The sequence below is a fragment of the Bos indicus genome, chromosome 25 (genome assembly GCF_029378745.1).
Source record: "Bos indicus isolate NIAB-ARS_2022 breed Sahiwal x Tharparkar chromosome 25, NIAB-ARS_B.indTharparkar_mat_pri_1.0, whole genome shotgun sequence".
Classification (NCBI taxonomy): Eukaryota; Metazoa; Chordata; class Mammalia; order Artiodactyla; family Bovidae; genus Bos; species Bos indicus.
In genome coordinates this window covers 3,089,930-3,107,108 of record NC_091784.1, presented here as the reverse complement: position 1 = coordinate 3,107,108, position 17,179 = coordinate 3,089,930, and the positions used below count along the sequence as shown (strand labels likewise).

General features: G+C 50.3%; 1 protein-coding gene across 3 annotated transcripts in view; it reads right to left on the bottom strand.

Annotated features, from left to right (window-relative positions):
- PDPK1 (3-phosphoinositide dependent protein kinase 1) overlaps window positions 1-17,179 on the bottom strand; it is a 65,599-nt gene that overhangs the window by 25,453 nt on the left and 22,967 nt on the right. For all 3 annotated transcript variants that reach the window (XM_070779488.1, XM_070779487.1, XM_070779489.1), the window contains exons 2-6: window positions 13,873-14,136; window positions 11,437-11,479; window positions 11,040-11,177; window positions 6,363-6,507; window positions 5,544-5,641 (exon numbers count right to left, since the gene is read on the bottom strand). In XM_070779488.1, the coding sequence (XP_070635589.1) occupies window positions 5,544-5,641; window positions 6,363-6,507; window positions 11,040-11,177; window positions 11,437-11,479; window positions 13,873-14,136 (688 nt within the window). The remainder of the gene's footprint in view (window positions 1-5,543; window positions 5,642-6,362; window positions 6,508-11,039; window positions 11,178-11,436; window positions 11,480-13,872; window positions 14,137-17,179) is intronic.

Here is a 17,179-nt window from a genome sequence, read left to right as displayed (position 1 = left end):
TGACCTATCCACGCAACACAAGCCCTGCCCTGATCCCAGCCGGCTGTCACTCAAGCAGTTTTCACAGTTCACCAAGGCTGCAGCCTGTATGAGAACTTCATCCCTTCCAAGGCTGAATGACACTCCACTGTACAGAGAGCCACGCTTCATCTATCAGTTCATCCGTTGATGGACACCTGAGCTGTTTCCACTCCTTGGTTATTACAAATAAAGCTGCTATGAACAACTGTGTACAACCTTTTATATAAATGTTTTTCCGTTCTCTTGGATATATTAACTAGAAGCTGAACTGTCAATTACAACATAACTATGCTGAACCTTGTAAGGAACTGCCAGACTTTTCCAAAGTGGCTGCAGCATTTGACAACCCCACCTGCAGAATAGGAGGGCTTCAATTTCTCCCCATCCTTGCTAATGCTTCTTATGGTCTTTTCGACCACAGTCATCTTAGTGGGTGTGGAGTGGTGTCTCACTGTGGGTTTGAGTTGCATTTCCCTAAGATCTTGAGCATCTTTTCATGTGTTTATCAGCCACTTGTTACTGTTCTTTGGAGAAAATATCTATTCAGACCCCTTAAAAAAATTTTTTTTTGTTATAAGTTCTTTATATATTGTGGGTACAGATACAGAAGCTGAAATTTTTTTTTTTTCCTCTTCAACTCCATGGGTTGTCTTTTTCACTTTTTTAATTAAAAGCAAAAATTTATTGATCAAATGGTCATTTCCTATAGACTAAATTGTAACTGACATTCTTACAAGTGTGCATGGCATTTGCAAATTTCAACATACTAAACTGAAGCAAGAACAGGGAGCCCTGTCTTCCAGAGATGGTTCTCCTGGAGACCTTGTATTAAGCCCAAGCCCAGACGTACAGGTACTGCGTCCTGAGTAAGATCTCCATGGTGTGCAGTCCCTACTGTATACTGCTGCGAGCCAGCAAAGGCAATGGTGGCGAGAAACAGAGAAGGTCTTCAGCTCAGTTCAGTTCAGGCGCTCAGTCGTGTACGACTCTGTGACCCCATGAATCACAGCACGCCAGGCCTCCCTGTCCATCACCAACTCCCGGAGTTCACCCAGACTCATGTCCATTTAGTCAGTGATGCCATCCAGCCATCTCATCCCCTGTCGTCCCCTTCTCCTCCTGCCCCCAATCCCTCCCAGCATCAGGGTCTTTTCCAAAGAGTCAACTCTTCGCATGAGGTGGCCAAAGTACTGGAGTTTCAGCTTTAGCATCATTCCTTCCAAAGAAATCCCAGGGTTGATCTCCTTCAGAATGGACTGGTTGGATCTCCTTCCAGTCCAAGGGACTCTCAAGAGTCTTCTCCAACACCACAGTTCAAAAGCATCAATTCTTCGGCGCTCAGCCTTCTTCACAGTCCAACTCTCACATCCATACATGACCACAGGAAAAACCATAGCCTTGACTAGATGGACCTTTGTTGGCAGAGTAATGTCTCTGCTTTTGAATGTGCTATCTAGGTTGGTCATAACTTTCCTTCCAAAGAGTAAGCGTCTTTTAATTTCATGGCTGCAGTCACCATCTGCACTGATTTTGGAACCCCAAAAAATAAAGTCTGACACTGTTTCTTGTTTCCCCATCTATTTCCCATGAAGTGATGGGACCGGATGCCATGATCTTCGTTTTCTGAATGTTGAGCTTTAAGCCAACTTTTTCACTCTCCACTTTCATCAAGAGGCTTTTGAGTTCCTCTTCACTTTCTGCCATAAGGGTGGTGTCATCTGCATGTCTGAGGTTACTGATATTTCTCCCGGCAATCTTGATTCCAGCTTGTGTTTCTTCCAGTCCAGCGTTTCTCATGATGTACTCTGCATAGAAGCTAAATAAGCAGGGTGACAATATACAGCCTTGACAAACTCCTTTTCCTATTTGGAACCAGTCTGTTGTTCCATGTCCAGTTCTAACTGTTGCTTCCTGACCTGCATACAGGTTTCTCAAGAGGCAGGTCAGGTGGTCTGGTATTCCCATCTCTTTCAGAATTTTCCACAGTTTATTGTGATCCACACAGTCAAAGGCTTTGGCATAGTCAAGAAAGCAGAAATAGATGTTTTTCTGGAACTCTCTTGCTTTTTCCATGGTCCAGCGGATGTTGGCAATTTGATCTCTGGTTCCTCTGCCTTTTCTAAAACCAGCTTGAACATCAGGAAGTTCACGGTTCACATGTTGCTGAAGCCTGGCGGGAGAAGGTCTTAAGGGTGCTGAGTGGCAGAAAGAGATAATGGAAGCACAGGAAAGTGACAGGCACGACGTAAGACTGCGCCAACGTTTCTAAGTTTCAAATGCTGTTGAAATAATACCTGCCTCCCAACTCTGTTTGTACTGGGGCAAAATGAGTGTCAAAAAGACCCCATGGGATTGGGTGTCTCTACAAAGACCTGGTAACACTGAGCGGCATTCTCCCCCTCAGACCCACAGCCCTCACATCCGGCATCCCCAGACCACTTAGCCTCCTCCCTCTGGACTTTGGCTCTGTTAAATTTCTATACTGCTTTTGTTTTTTTTCTTTTCAATTTCACCAATTTCTGCTCTTATTTCTTTTCTTCCATGTATTTTCTTTTCTAAATCCTTTTAAATTTATTTTTTAATTGAAAGATAATTGCTTTACAGAATTTTGTTGTTTTCTGCCAAACCTCAACGTGAATCAGCCACAGGTATACATATATCCCCTCCCTTTTGAACCTCCCTCCCATCTCCCACCCCATCCCACCCTTCTAGGTTGATACAGAGCCCCTCTTTGAGTTTCCTGAGTCATACAGCAAATTCCCGTTGGCTATCTTACATATGGTAATCAAGTTTCCGTATTACTTCTTTCCATGCATCTCACCCTCTCCTCCCCTCTCCCCAAGCCCATAAGTCTATTCTCTACGTCTGTTTCTCCACTGATGCCCTGTAAATAAATTCTTCAGTCCCATTTTTCTAGATCCCGTATGTATGTGTTTGAATACAATATTTATCTCTCTCTCTCTGACTTACTTCACTCTGTAAAATAGGCTCTAGGTTCATCCACCTCATCAGAACGGACTCAAATGCATTCCTTTTTATGGCCGAGTAATATTCCATCGTGTGTATGTACCACAACTTCCTTACCCATTCATCTGTCGATGGGCATCTAGGTTGCTGCCATGTTCCAGCTATTGTAAACAGTGCTGCAATGAACAACGGGATACAAGTCTCTCTTCAATTCTGGTTTCCTCAGGGTACATGCCTAGGAGTGGCACTGCTGGGTCATATGGGGATGTTATTCCTAGTTTTTAAAGGAGTCTCCATACCGTCCTCCATAGTGGCTGTCCGTTTACATTCCCAGCAACAGTGCAAGTGCGCTCCCTTTCCTCCACACCCTCTCCTGCATTTACTGTTTGTAGACTTCCTGATGAAGGTCATTCTGACTGGTGTGAGGCGATAACTCATTGCAGTTTTGATTTGCATTTCTCTAATGAGTGATATTGAGCATCTTTTCATGTGTTTATCAGCCGTTTGTTTATCTTCTTTGGTGTTTATCTTTGGAGAAAACGTCTATTCAGCCCCATTAAAAATTCTTTGTTGTTGTTATGAATTCTTCATATACTCTGAGTACAAGTCCCTTATCAGATACAGGAGCTGAAATTTTTTTTCCTCTTCAGTCCCACGGGTTGTCTTTTTCACTCTCTTAATGTGTCAAAGCACCAAAGGTTTAAAGCTTGTTCTGTTGCTTATGCTTTTGGTATTGTATCTAAAGACCACTACCTCACCCAAGGTCATAGAGGTTTATTCCAATGCCTTCTTCCAAGAGTGTAATTGTTTTAGCTCCTATATTCAGATCTCTGATCTATCCAAGTTAACTTCTGTGTACGGTGTGAGGTGGAGTTAATAATGTTTTTGATGAACTGGTCATCAGGACAGTGAACCAATTCACACTTTTCAAAAGCTGTAAATAAAGGGGAAAGAAGCGAGCATTTATCCAGTTTTTCCTTTACAATCAACATCACTAGTTAACCAAATAGTGGCAAAGGAGAAGTTTCTCTTTAAAGAATTCCAGCTCCAGAATGAAAGAACTGGGCTACGATCACTCTGCATTCTCTAATGAACAGATAGATCTAGGCCACTGCAGCTATAAAGGGCTGCTGACATCACAGAGGGAGAGATGACTGGATGTTACACGCTCCCAAATGAAGAACACGCTACGCACACCAGCCGCTGGTGTGAAAGGACTGAACCTGAACGTCATCATGCAGCCACATCCAACTCCTGACTTCCAAGATGTACAGAGGGGAAAGGAGAACGCTACAGGACTCCACAGAGGTGCCATCGACAAACTCCGGGAAGCTCTGCAAGACAACGACCTGGTTTCTTCAACAGACACAAGGGAAAAAAAAGAGATGCCAAGAAGCTACAGACGAAAAGAGCAGCTGCAGCAAAGTGGAGGCTCCTGTCTGAATCTTCCTTCCACCAGCAAACCCTCTACCCACCCCAGTACGTCTGTCCCCACCCCCATCAAGGTCCTTGTCTCCCGGGTACCCATGAGCCCAGCAGAAGCACAGGCCCTATGTGGGGGTCCCTGCAGCAGCTTCTCAGGTCAGGGCAGTTCTGTCACATCTGGCCCCACACCCAAGGTTCATTTTCAGGGTCATTTATTACTTCACACACATGGGGCCTGAGCTTCCTGCAACCTCACTACACAGAACTTCATGTTCTCTCTACCCCAACACCTGAACAGTTTTCCGAGTTAAACTGCCATTCTATAAACCTCAAAGTTTATCATTTCCAGTCAACAAACACCTGAAGGGCTGAAAGATGCCTGCACCCCACCCTGGCCGAGAGGCCCCTGGCTAGCTAAGACACCCAGGCTCTCCTCTACCCCAGGTAGGCTGTCAGCAACTGTCACGGCACATAATCCAGCTAGGAAACACCAGCGAGGGGCAGTGGTTAGGAGGGTCTGCAATGACGAACGTGCACTGGACCAGCGGGGAAAGCCAGCCCCCACTCACCCTGTGACCTTACAGAACGTGTGATCGGCGTGCTGGGGCCACCACCCCTGGCATTTGCACACAGGAGACAGGCAGACAGTGGGCATCGTGAATGTGTTTCCCCCCGCCCTGGAGAACCCACAGTGCCAAAAGGAAGAACTGGGAGCTGATCGCACTGAGCCCACACCCCTGCATGGGAAATGAGAACAAACGAGACACCCCAGAAACTTCCAGGAAGATGACTAGGGAGGGTGAGCCACGGCAGGCATCCGAGGCCCTGAGACAAGGTACAGAAAGCGCCTGGGGACCCAGCACCACTCAAGGCCAGGAGGACCAACCATGGATGCTGGGGAAGCCTCCTCCTGGCCCCCACTAAACCAGGCACTCACCGACCAGGCCCTCTGCTAGAGCTGCCCGGAGGCAGGGGCTTCCCTGAGGAACACTCAAGCATCTTCTTTACAACAACAAAGGAACTACAAACAACTGTCACTGAGGACGAGCACAAGGCACCGCACTCCACCGGTTTCTAAGAGGGTTTGGTCTGAAGCACGGAGCGGGGTCTGCAGGAAACGAAACACACACCTTGTTTACTCTCTGGGGATAATACTTTCGCTGTTCCAAAATCTGTGATCTGGATGTGCATGTCTTCATTTAACAAAATATTTTCTGGTTTCAGGTCCCTGTGAAAGCAGATTTTCACACTTGAGATGAAATATTTGAAACAGTAACGTTACATACTCCAAATTTAGCTAAAAACAAAATGAACTGGTTAATACCTATAATCTGTATAGATGAACAACCAAGAACACAAGTCTAAAGTTAGCACTGAACAGTATCAACTGATCCAGTGAGGACATTTGAATCAATCATTTCATAACTGCATCTATCATTTTAATAAGCTTTTAACTGAAGTATAATCTCTCATGTTTATAAAGAGCCTTTAAACCTTCTGTGGTATCATTACACAATAAATGTGAATCAAACCATCACAACGCATACCTTAAACTTAGGGATGTCAACTACTTCTCAATAAAACAGGGAGGGGAAAGATGATTAAATGATAAATTTTTATGTTATGTGTATTCTACTACCACTACCACCAAAAAAAAAATTTATAAGGGAAAAAAAAAGCTCAAATGAATACTTTCAATTTGACTACTGGAAAATGAGACCAGAAGTAAGTACATACAGAATCTGACAAAATAAAAGCGGCAGCCAAGATGGTGAAGAGAATCATTAGCCTGGCGAAAAAGACACCTGACCGGTTTCACCTGGTACTTCAGGCCCACGGTCTCTCGGTGCCAGGTTCTCAGTTCTCACAGGGAGGCAGCCCACCCTCCAGGAAGGAGACCAGAGCTGAGCCCAGGTCTGGGGAGCAGCCGGCAGCCCCCAGCTTGGTACCTGTGGACGATGCCCTTGCCGTGCAAGTACTCCAGGGCGGACACCATCTCGGCCGTGTAAAAGCGGGTGCACGTCTCATCGAATGAACCAATTTTCCGAATGTATTTAAGTAGTTCTCCATTTTTGGCATAACTAAGGCCAAAATCTAAACATCGCATGGTTAAGGAAGACAGCAAAAGTCATTCTTTTAAACTAATCTTAGCAGCCCAGTAGCAATTTTTTTTAAATTAATGAAAATTGAAGGTACCTGTAGCCAGAGACAGCTGCCCCGCCCCCAGCCAGGCCCCCCACAGACCTGCGGAGCTGGGTCTGGAGGGATCCCCTGGCCTGGCTCCAGGACAGGCCCCCAGGGGTTCTCACCAACAGCACAGAAACACAGGCCTCTTAGCCAACTGCCCCTTCTGGACGCCTGTCCTCAGAAGATCCCCGTGGGCTCCGTGAAGGGAGCCGCTGGAGATGCGGGCAGCGCTTCCACCCTCACAGCCTGCGCCAGCCTCGCACCTCAGGCTGTGCGGCGCCAAGTCACGGAAAGGCTCCTCAAAAGAAGGCTCCCGGCACACGTGAAGTGAGCAGTTCCGGGGGAGAAACCCTGTCTGGCTCATTCTGACTCTCTCTGTGGTCCCCTCTCCCCTCAGACACCGCAGTGTGCTGTTTCGCTCCTCTTCTCCCTTTCTCAAAGCGGACTAAAGGCTGATGCGAGCGACGGATCCCACAGAACTGCTTCCTCCCCATGGAGTACGGCAACTCTTAATGGAAGCTACAGGCCGCCAGGGACGGGGTGGCCCAAGGCCTTGCCCACCCTGAGCAATGGCGCCGGGGGTGGCCTGTGGTCAAGATGTTCCATCTGGTTTCTGTTCCCCAAGGCCCTGCATCGCCCACGGAGGAAGGTGCCTGACACTGCGACGCAGGGAGGACAAGGCCAAGAGGGAAGAAACCAGCAACCGAAGCTGCTCGAAACTTTCTGACTGAGCCCCCTCCGTGGCTACCCAAGCCCTTCCAACTAGAACAACGTGTAACAGGCAGCTGAAGCGGAAAACCAACCTTACTTCCAGGGAAAGCAAAGGGCCTCAGCCAGGGCCCCTCCCTCCCTGCCTTGCTCCGACCCCTCCTCAGGGAAGGCCGGCACCCATGGCCAGCCTCGCCAACGGCCTGCAGACTCCAGCCCAGCCAACTCTGAGCAGAGGTCCCACCAGCCCTGGACTGGCCACGGTGCCTCTCCAGCGCAGGAGCGCAGTCTCCCAGAGAACAACAGCCCCCGTGAAAGGCTTGGCCACGGTGCCTCTTCTGGCTTCACAGGTTTTGCCCCTTATCTGCCCACTCCCCGAGTTTCTGTCTCCTGTGTGAGGGACACTCTGAGTTCTCTGCCCAGCCAGGGAGCTAGTGACCGACGATTCTGAACACGACAGATGCTGAGGATCACGGCTTCAAGCCCGTGTTCTCTCTGCCCACACACGTTCCTCATTCCCCAGGAATACTCTCAGACCTCATGGCTCCGCTCCTCCTCCCCAGCACAGCGAAGGCCTCAGGGCAGGAGACGAGGCTGCTCTCTCAGCAGGAACAGGTGAATTCCTGGGATGAGGAGCACAGGCCGTGGCAGAACTGGAGAGCCTGCTGAGCCCAATGCCTGCACTCTGCAAGCAAACCCAGCCCAGAGAGGTTAAGCAACTGGCTCAAGGTCACCCAGCCTGAAGCGCAGCTTCCTGAGGGCCAGTGCGCCATTCCTGTCCCCAGGCTGCAAGAGGACACCAAGGGCGGGCAGGGGGCAGCGGAGGAAGAACGCAGGCTGGCCCGGCAGCAGCCCTGAAGCCCCTCCAGCTGCACCCCTGCTGGAGGAAAGGCACCCTGGCCGTCTGGCTCCAGTGCCCAGCCCTGCCCTGCACCCAGGGAGGGAGGGTGGGCGGGCTGCTCTGAGTTCAGCCTCTCTTGGGAGCAGGGACTAAGTTGGTCAAGCTGAACCTCCAGAGGGCAAAAAGGCTGCCAGAGCCCAGGAGTCCCCTCGCGGACCGACCTGCCTGCTCTCAGGCTGTGGCAGGGGAATCTCCAGGCTCTGCCTCGTCTATCCCGGGGCGGTTACCCCTGCAGTTGCAGGAGGCGCTGTTCTCCCCAGCAGGCACATCACGGCTACAGGAAGGATGCCGTGCATGCTGGGGATCTGCTTCAGGCAGAGTGTCTCCTTTACTTTCTCTTTCAACACACTGTGAGCCACGAAAGACTGAGTAGAGTGCAAGTCCCCCCGGGTCTCACTCCTATCAAAGGTAAGTGAGCCCTTGCAATCTCCACAGGCTTTCAAAGTGGTAAAAGGTCAAGAGCAACAGACACTGTTGGACAAAGACCTAGAGTCCCCTCCGCCTGCGTTACTCTGGCCAATCCCGTCTGAAATCAGACAGCAAGCTCACTCACCCAGCCTTAGGGCCTGCTGCCGCTGCTCCTGACCCTGGGAGGAGGCGCCATCAGCGTGTGCGACTGCTGGAGCCTCCCAGATGACAAGACGCATTCTCCAGGGGCCCTGCTGGAAGCCCAGGCCTGGGACTCCAGAAAACTGGCCAGAGAGCTCCACAGGCTCAGAGAGGAGCATGGGGTACGAGGGGTCAAGGCGGCCTCAAAGTGAGACCCAGAGCAGGCTGAGGGGTGCTCCGATGTCCCCAGGAGGCCCCTGGCAGCACACAGGCGGGGGCAGGTGATGCTAAAGCCAGGTAGAGAGGCACACCCGCTGCGACCCTGGAAACAAATGTGCAGGACTTCCCCGCCCCGCAGGCCATGGTCGCTGGACCCCTTCACCGGTCCCCCTGAGAGCGCAACACTGGGAAAACCAGCTGGGCCTGCTAGCCCCTCTCGAGACCCGCGCCCCACCCCAGACTGCGCTCTCCACACCTCCCTGGGGGCCGATCCACAGTTCAGGCCTGCGCCCAACTACTGGCCTACCCGGCGCTGTCTGGCCGGGCAGCCAGCACCCTCACTGGAACCAGCTGGCCGTGGCCCTGGGATCTGCTGTCTCCACTCCCTGGAACTCTGCCCTGCTAGGCCCGCTCCGGCTCTCTGCCCCCGAGTCTGCACACCAACCTGACCTCGGGGTCTCGAGTGGCAGGCGCCACCACACATCAGGTGCGGGAACAACGTGCACCGGCTCCGAGGCCCCGGCCTCCCTGCCCGCTCCCAAGAGCCTCCTCCCAGCAGCGGCCCGGGCGAGAGCACGCGGCAGCTGCCCCAGACCCTGCTGGGCTCCGCACCACACTCAGAAGAAAACCCAGAACTCTTTCTGGGACTCCGGTCTCTTGGGCCCGGTGCCCCCCAACCCACCCACACCTGCCCCTGCTCCGTCCAGGCCTCTGGCTGATGGCCTCTCCTTCGACCACTAAAACAGCAACTCCAACACTCCCACCTCCCACTGGCCTGATTCCTACACAGCCAGGAATCATCCGTGTAGATCTAACTCGGCAGGGAAACACAAGCCCCCCGAGGGCAGAGCCCTCACCTCACATACCACCATGTTCCCACCCCGGCACTCAACAAGGCCTTCTCAATGAACCAAAGACAACATTCAACTGATGGCTGAAGGAGCCAGAAAGCGGTGTGCAAGGGGAAAGAGGATCAAGACAAGTTTTAACCCAGAAGGTGGAGAGTGGAGAGAGGAGGGTAGGAGGGGAGGGGGTTCAGGGCAGGTCCACCCCCAGGTGGGTGGGGGGGGGGCGGGGAGGGGCTCTGGAGACCCAAGGGCAGAAGGAAAAGAGCAGATGCACAGACTGAGGTTTAAGCCTGAATAAGGTTTAAATCTGAGTGACCTCCCCCATCGAGCTGCAGCCAAGAGCGTCTGCTGGGGCTCAGACAGCGTCTCCGGGCATCCAGGGGCCAGGGAAGGCTGGGTTTGGAAGAACAGCTGCAGGAGAGGGGCTGGAAGCAGGGAGCACCGGCCAACCCGGCTGCCCAGGGAACAACAGACAAGCTGACGGCATAGACAAAGCCCCCCAACCCCGAGCAAAGGAGCAAGAAAAATGACAGTGTTCAGGGATTAGAGGACACGTCAGGGAACAAGTTCAGGGGATGCCCTGAAATAAAGCAAAGAATCGGCAGGGTGGAGAAGCAGGGAGCACAGCCCTGGAGGGAGGGGCGGAGCGGGGGTGGGGGACAGCCCCAGAGGCAGGGAGAAAGGTTCTGGGTTTCTGGAGGTCACTCCCTGAACTTCTCACCGGGCAGCTGAGCCTGGGAAAGAAGCCTCTTCCAACCAAACCCCAGAGCCCCAGGCCAGGGAGGGCAGAGTGGTGCCCACTTCCCAGGAGCCCTGGATGCCCACGACCCTTCTCGCTCACGTCCCTGCTCTGCGCACAGGATGTGACACCTGATAGGTGCTGCACGGACGCTGGTCAAGAGGAGTGGGGGAAACGCCTTTCAGTAAAGGTCTAGCAACGTCAGTACTGAAACAGTTGAGCTACGAAGTTTACCAATAGAAAACCTCAAAAGTGGCTGTGATGATCTCCCTTGAAGCAATGTTCGACTTCAGTGACTGTCTGCAATCCCAGGAGTCCCAAAGCAAGTGATGTGAATGCATTTGTATCTAGAATACGCTACCCTTTCCTTTCCAGGCAAGGGGCTACTTCTGAAAACAAAAACGGGGTCATGGTTCCAAAACAATAAGCAATCGCTGGCATGGCATTTCGGAGGCTTTGAGTGTTCAAAGGATACACAGTTTTTCATCATCCTGAAACGTGAAGTAAAGTTTAACAAAGAAGGGATGATCCAGCCGCGACATCACGTCTCGCTCTCTGGTTACATACGGGACTTTGTTCTCTTTGATAATGTGGCGTTTCTCTAGAATTTTAACTTAAGAAAGAAGCAAGTTACTGCAATTGGAAATGGTAAGAAAACAACTAAAGACACAACACATAAAGTATCAAACACAAATTAAAGTGTTTCACAAAACACACCCACCAGATTTGTGATCTCTAAGACCAACAGTGCCCTGTCCCCCGAGACCAGCGCAGAGCCCTCCGGGGTGGGGCAGCCAGGCGGCCGCGGGCCAGGGCGCTGTCCCTGCTTCCTAGACACTGAGCAACCTAGCTCGCTGGAGTTAGTTACTTACTAGCATATTCCCTTGAGGTTGCCAGTTCTCGGGCCAGGACAACCTGGTTTGGGAAGAAAAGGGGGAAAAAGAAGAGAAAAAACACCCAATGTCACTAGGGCACAGAGTCTCACGAGGCACCCTGCAACCAACCACAAGGACCACCCCGTCCCCTCTGAAATCCCTCTTTACACACTCCCGCCCTGTGCGGACAAACACGGTCAGTGACTAAGGCAACGTGTTCTCACAGTCAAGGAAACAGATATTCCTCACATGTTTCCAGAAGGGTCCTCAGCATCTGTCAATGTTCCTCGATGCAGTGAAACATATATTCACAAACCTTAGCACTAGCGTAACCCTAACAAACTGTGGGAAGCAGCAGCAAGTAATACCTCCACCAAGTGGGTATTGGGAATTGCTTCAGAAAAATAACTCTATGGATATGTCCCTGGTACATGTTCACTGCAAAAGGCTGCCCTGAATTTGGGCTTTTACCAATAACGGTTACCATCCATTTCACTTGATTTTGATGCCCCCTGCAGATGCTATAATCCCACGCCTGCCTGGAGGGCATGGGAAACAGAGGCAGAGCCACCCCCAGCATGCCAGCACCACCCCCCGGCTGTGCCCTCTCCTGGCACAGCCTGACCCTCAACCCTGGAGACAGAGCACCGGTGGGGCCCCACACAACAGGGAAGAGACCTTTCTACACACACCTGGGCACAACCTGAGCAACAACTTCCCAGTGCCTGATGGCCCCCCTGGCAGTGAGCTGGGGCACCCCCCTCCACCAGCCGGTGCCAATTCCTCTCCTGTAACACATGCAGGGAACGGCCAAGGACCCACGAGCAGATGCAAACCTGTCTACTCCAGGGCTGTGAGTTCTATCCCATTACAGAATCCCTCAAGTTCATCACAAGTGACCCTGGGCACTGTGTGAAGCTCTGCAGTCAGTAAGACCAAGGTTGGATTACACGTGCTCAGGCGGAAAGATGGGAAGGATCTCTGTGGAAGAGGAACCCTGGATTGCCCTCAGCCGCTGGAGGGTAAGGAGCAGGGCTGGTGAAGGGCCGGCCTCCTGAGGTCATGACTGACGCAAGGCTGACAGCAGCACGCGCTGGCCAGGTGAGAAGAGAGAGGAAGCGCGTGGCTCAGGCGCTAGCGTGTAACGGAGCCCTCTCTGAAGGAGACGCCGTCTCATCCTTCTGTCACGTGAACTGCACATTCCACGCAGGTCTCCTATGTCCGTCCACACGGCCCAAGCTGACGGCAGGAGCACCCTCAGGGAGCCATGGGCAGCGGACCAAGCTTCCCCTCTCTAGCACCCAGCCTGGGAGCCGCCTCTTCTCCTCCACTCCTGCCCTGGAGACCTGCTGCAAGAGTGGTGGGAAAGACCTGCGGGCAGCACATGTAATCGGAGGCCGCAGGCTGCAGGACTCCCAGCAGCGCCAGAAAAGAGCCTGCGGGCTCTCGGGCTTTGCTGGGCACCGGGAAGACCAGACCAGCTGGGGCTTCTCTGCATCCAGAACAGATGGCACGCACTTTCACCCACGGTGGAAACCCAGGGACGCTGGGGGGACGTCACAAACACGTCCTCATTTTCCAGGCAACATAAACATCCTGTGAGGGCCAGCTGAGAGAAGGAGAACACTGCTTCTTTTACTGGACTCGTGCAAGTAACTGCAGAACACCCAAGGTTCTTTCCAAAACAGTTTTTCTCTTTCTGAAAGGACCTGTGAGTACCAGACCTACTGGGCCTTATTCTCAAAGTTGAAGGTTTTTATCATGAGGACCCAATTCTTTCATAACTTAAATACTGCCAATAAAAAAATCTAAAATAAAAATGTGAACGGAGCAAAAGTTAACAATTAAAATGATACTGGGAACATGGGTGAGCTGTAGTATGTCACGTTCTTTGTAGTTTGAAATATTTCATAAATGGAAAATTTTTGGTGATGGACAGGGAGGCCTGGCGTGCTGCGGTTCATGGGGTTGCAGAGAGTTGGACACGAATGAGCAACTGAACTGAACTGAATGTTTCCCAACAACTATGAACAGACACTGACACCAATACTGATGTTCAATCTAAGGAAGAGAAAACTCCCAGGGTCTTGCCAATAGGACACAATGATAGGAAATGTCACTTGCTGATGCCTGACGAGAATAAAATTTCACTGGATTTTTTAGAAAATTAAAAACAAGATTATGAAATGCCTTTTAAAGCTTTCACCTACAAAAATCACAGCTTCGATATTTTAACCATCTGATCTGACTGGTGGCAGCCAGCCCCAAGTCACCTTCACTACATGTAGGAGACGAATCCCCAAGGGGCCCGAGAGGCTCCTCTGGGGTGGAGCGCCACCACAGCATCTCAGCGCCCAGCTCTGCGTCCCGAGAAAGGCCAGTGCTCCCAAAGAGAACACCCTCGTCCAACAAACGGCAGCGGCGTGTACTCACTGTTGAAAACGAGCCTTCACCGAGAATCTTCCCGAATTTGAAGTCCTCGGGCCGTTTCTTCCGAGGCTGCGGGGGCTGCGCGGCGTGCTGCAGAGCGCTGGCGCTCGCCCGGGGCTGGGCCGCGGTGCCGTCCATGGCGGGGCCCTGCCTGCTCCCCCCGCTGGGAACGCCGGGGGCCGTGCTGGACTCAGTCTGGGTCCTCACCATTGATGGGGATGGGCAGGAGCATAACACCACGCTGGACTGAATGGGAACCGTGTCATACTGGGGGCACAGGAAAAGAGAGGTAAGGTTCAAGGCGGCTCACTGTTCTGAACATATGAACTCAAGTCTAGATGTCGCTGAGCCATCACCAAGCACAGGCAGGCCGCCCGATGTTCGGACGTGCAGCCCTGGCCGCGGCCCTCTACTCTGAAGTCTCCTCCTGCTCAAACCTCACCCTGCCCGGTCTGCGCGCCTACGACCCCCCCACCCAGCATCGACCCGCCCTCACAGGCTCCCTCAGCACCGCATACGCCTCCAACGCCCCCAGCCCTGCTCAGCTGGCCTTCCCTAAACACCTTCTGTGGCCTGTCACAGAGCAAGCTGGTCCAAACCTGTGACCTCAGGGTCTCCCGTCCCAGAACCCCTTCCCTGCTCACCCACCCACACATGATATAAGGCGAGATGCACAGAAGGCACCCAGGGCTTGAACAAAAAGACCAGCTTCAGACTGTGTCCCACAGCTAAACAGAGCGGGTACCTAAGCAGTCCCGGAACACAGAGAGTAACCAAATGTAAAGAAGAGTCCAAGAACTGCCAACCGCGCATGAAAGGTACAGCTGATGAAGAAGAAACAAGCTGCTCAAAAAGAACAGTAGTGGATAATGCTTAACAACTTGGAAAAGTAACTGATTTAGAGCCAAAATGCTCACTGCACACCCAAGTTACCTCCAAATTCAAGAATTTTATGTGTTTTTAGTTATTTAAACAAATTTTAAAACCTAACAAGTTTTTAAAATTTGCAATCCCTATTAAAAGAAGCTGGCTTCCTTGCAGAAACTGACAAGATGATTCTAAAATTCTTATGGAAATTCAAGGAATCCAGAATAGCCAAACAATCTCAAAAAAAAGAACAAAACTGGAGGACTCACACTACCTGGTTTCCAAATTCATTCCAAAGCTATAGTAATCAAGACAGTGTGGTGCTGTGTAACGATACACGCAGTGGTGAACGGAGCAGAGTCTAGAAGAAAACTCCTAAGTCTATGGCCAATCAATCTTTGACAAGGGTGCCAAGGCTTCAAGGGGAAAAAGCCTTTTTCGGCCAATGGTACTGGATATCCACACGCAGAAAAATGAAGGTGGCTGCCTTTCCCACATCAAAATTTAACTCAAATGGATCAAAGATCTACATGTAAGAAATAAAACTAGAAAACTCTTAGAAGAAAATATAGGAGTAAATCTTTATGATTTTGGCAATGGTTTCTTAGATATGAAACCAAAAGCACAGGAACAAAAGAAGAAACAGATCAAAGGGACTTCATCACAATTTTAAACTTCTGTGCTTCAAAGGCACCACTAACAAAGGGAAAGAACAAGCCAAAGAATGGGAGAAAATATTTACAAATCATCTATCTGATAAGGGACTTGCATTCAGACTGTATAAAGAACTCAAACAATTCAATTAAAAACAAAACAAAACACAATTTAAAAACAGTCAACAAATCTGAGTAAACACTTCTCCAAGAAAAAAACCATACAAATGGCGAAAAAGTACCTGAAAAGAGGCTCAACATCATTCGCTGCTATAGAAATGCAAGTCAAAGCCACAATGAAATTCCATTTCACACATACCAGGATCAAAAAGATAATAACAAGTGTTGATGGAGACGCACAGAAATTGGAACCCTCACACTGCTGGTAAGATGTCAAATGGGGCAACCACATCAGAAAACATACAACAGTTCCTCAAAAGGAAACAGGTACCGTACAACCGAGCAACCCCACTCCTAGAAATGAAAACACAGGTTCACACAAATCCTGTACAAGCATGTTCGCAGCAGCATTATAGATAACTAAAAGGGTTGGAAAGGACAATCAACAGATAAATGAATAAACAAAATGCACTGCAGCTATAAAAAAGCTGAATACTCAGCCATAAAAAGGAAGTACTGATATACTCTACCAAACAGATGAACACGCAAACGCTATGGGATGTGAAAAGGGCCTGACACAAAAGCCACACACTGTGTGATTCTATCTGTGTGAAATGTCCAGATGAGGAGATCTACAAAGAAAGGAAAACTGGTGGTTGTCGGGGCTAGCAGGAGGGGAGAACAGAGTGGCTGCTAATGGGTCGGGGGTTTCTTTCTGGAATGAGAAGGATGTCCTGGAATTGGAAAGTGGGGACATATAACCTCATAAATACACTAAAACCACTGAATTAGACACTTTTAAAATAGGCAGATTATACAGTATATGAATTATATCTCAATAAGCTGTTATAAAAATAGCTGTATCACACAAATGACTACATAAATTTATATATCTCATTCGAATCCATAAACAATCAAGCCTGTTTTTTAACAAAAGAATAGGCACCAAAAAAACTCAAGTAGCTCAGAGCTGTGAAAATGTGTCTCTTAAATACAAGCGAGAGCCCCAGACCACAGCACACATTTTTAACTATGGGGAGACGCTGGGGGGATGAATTATTAGATAAGAAGAATGATTAAGTATGTCTACAACACACAGAGACACCAAAGGCTGGCAGGACTATGCTAAAGCACGCTGACCCATCCAACTGTGGCCAGCACCATGGACCCGTGCTGCCACTAAAATGGTTTTGGACAGCAATACAGTAACCTGTCAACAAAGTGACAACAAAATTTTCATCAGTGAGATACATAAGAATACTTAGGAGAGGTGGCCAGACGTACAGTTAAAAATTTAGATGGCCATTAAGGAAGGATTTTTAGATAGTGTCAAAGTTAAATCGGAAATACACAAAAGTTGTGCCCACAACCGTTAAAAAGAAAAGCCCTTCCAGTCTGAGCCTAAAGCGTTCCAGGAGTGACATCATGGGCCTACTCATCACCAGACTGTTGTGGAACAACACAGAACGAACTCAGAGCGCCCAGATTTGTTTCTAACAGTCCTGCCCTTTAAAAGAACCAGGAGAGCACTTGGCTCCACATCTTGGAACAGGAAGAAGGCTGTCAACATGGGCTGCAATCCTCTGCTACGTCTGAAAAGGAGGCTGTCTGTGTGGGAGGAAAAGGCAGGGAAGCTGGCCTGCAGGGACTGTTACTGGCCACGCTGTGTC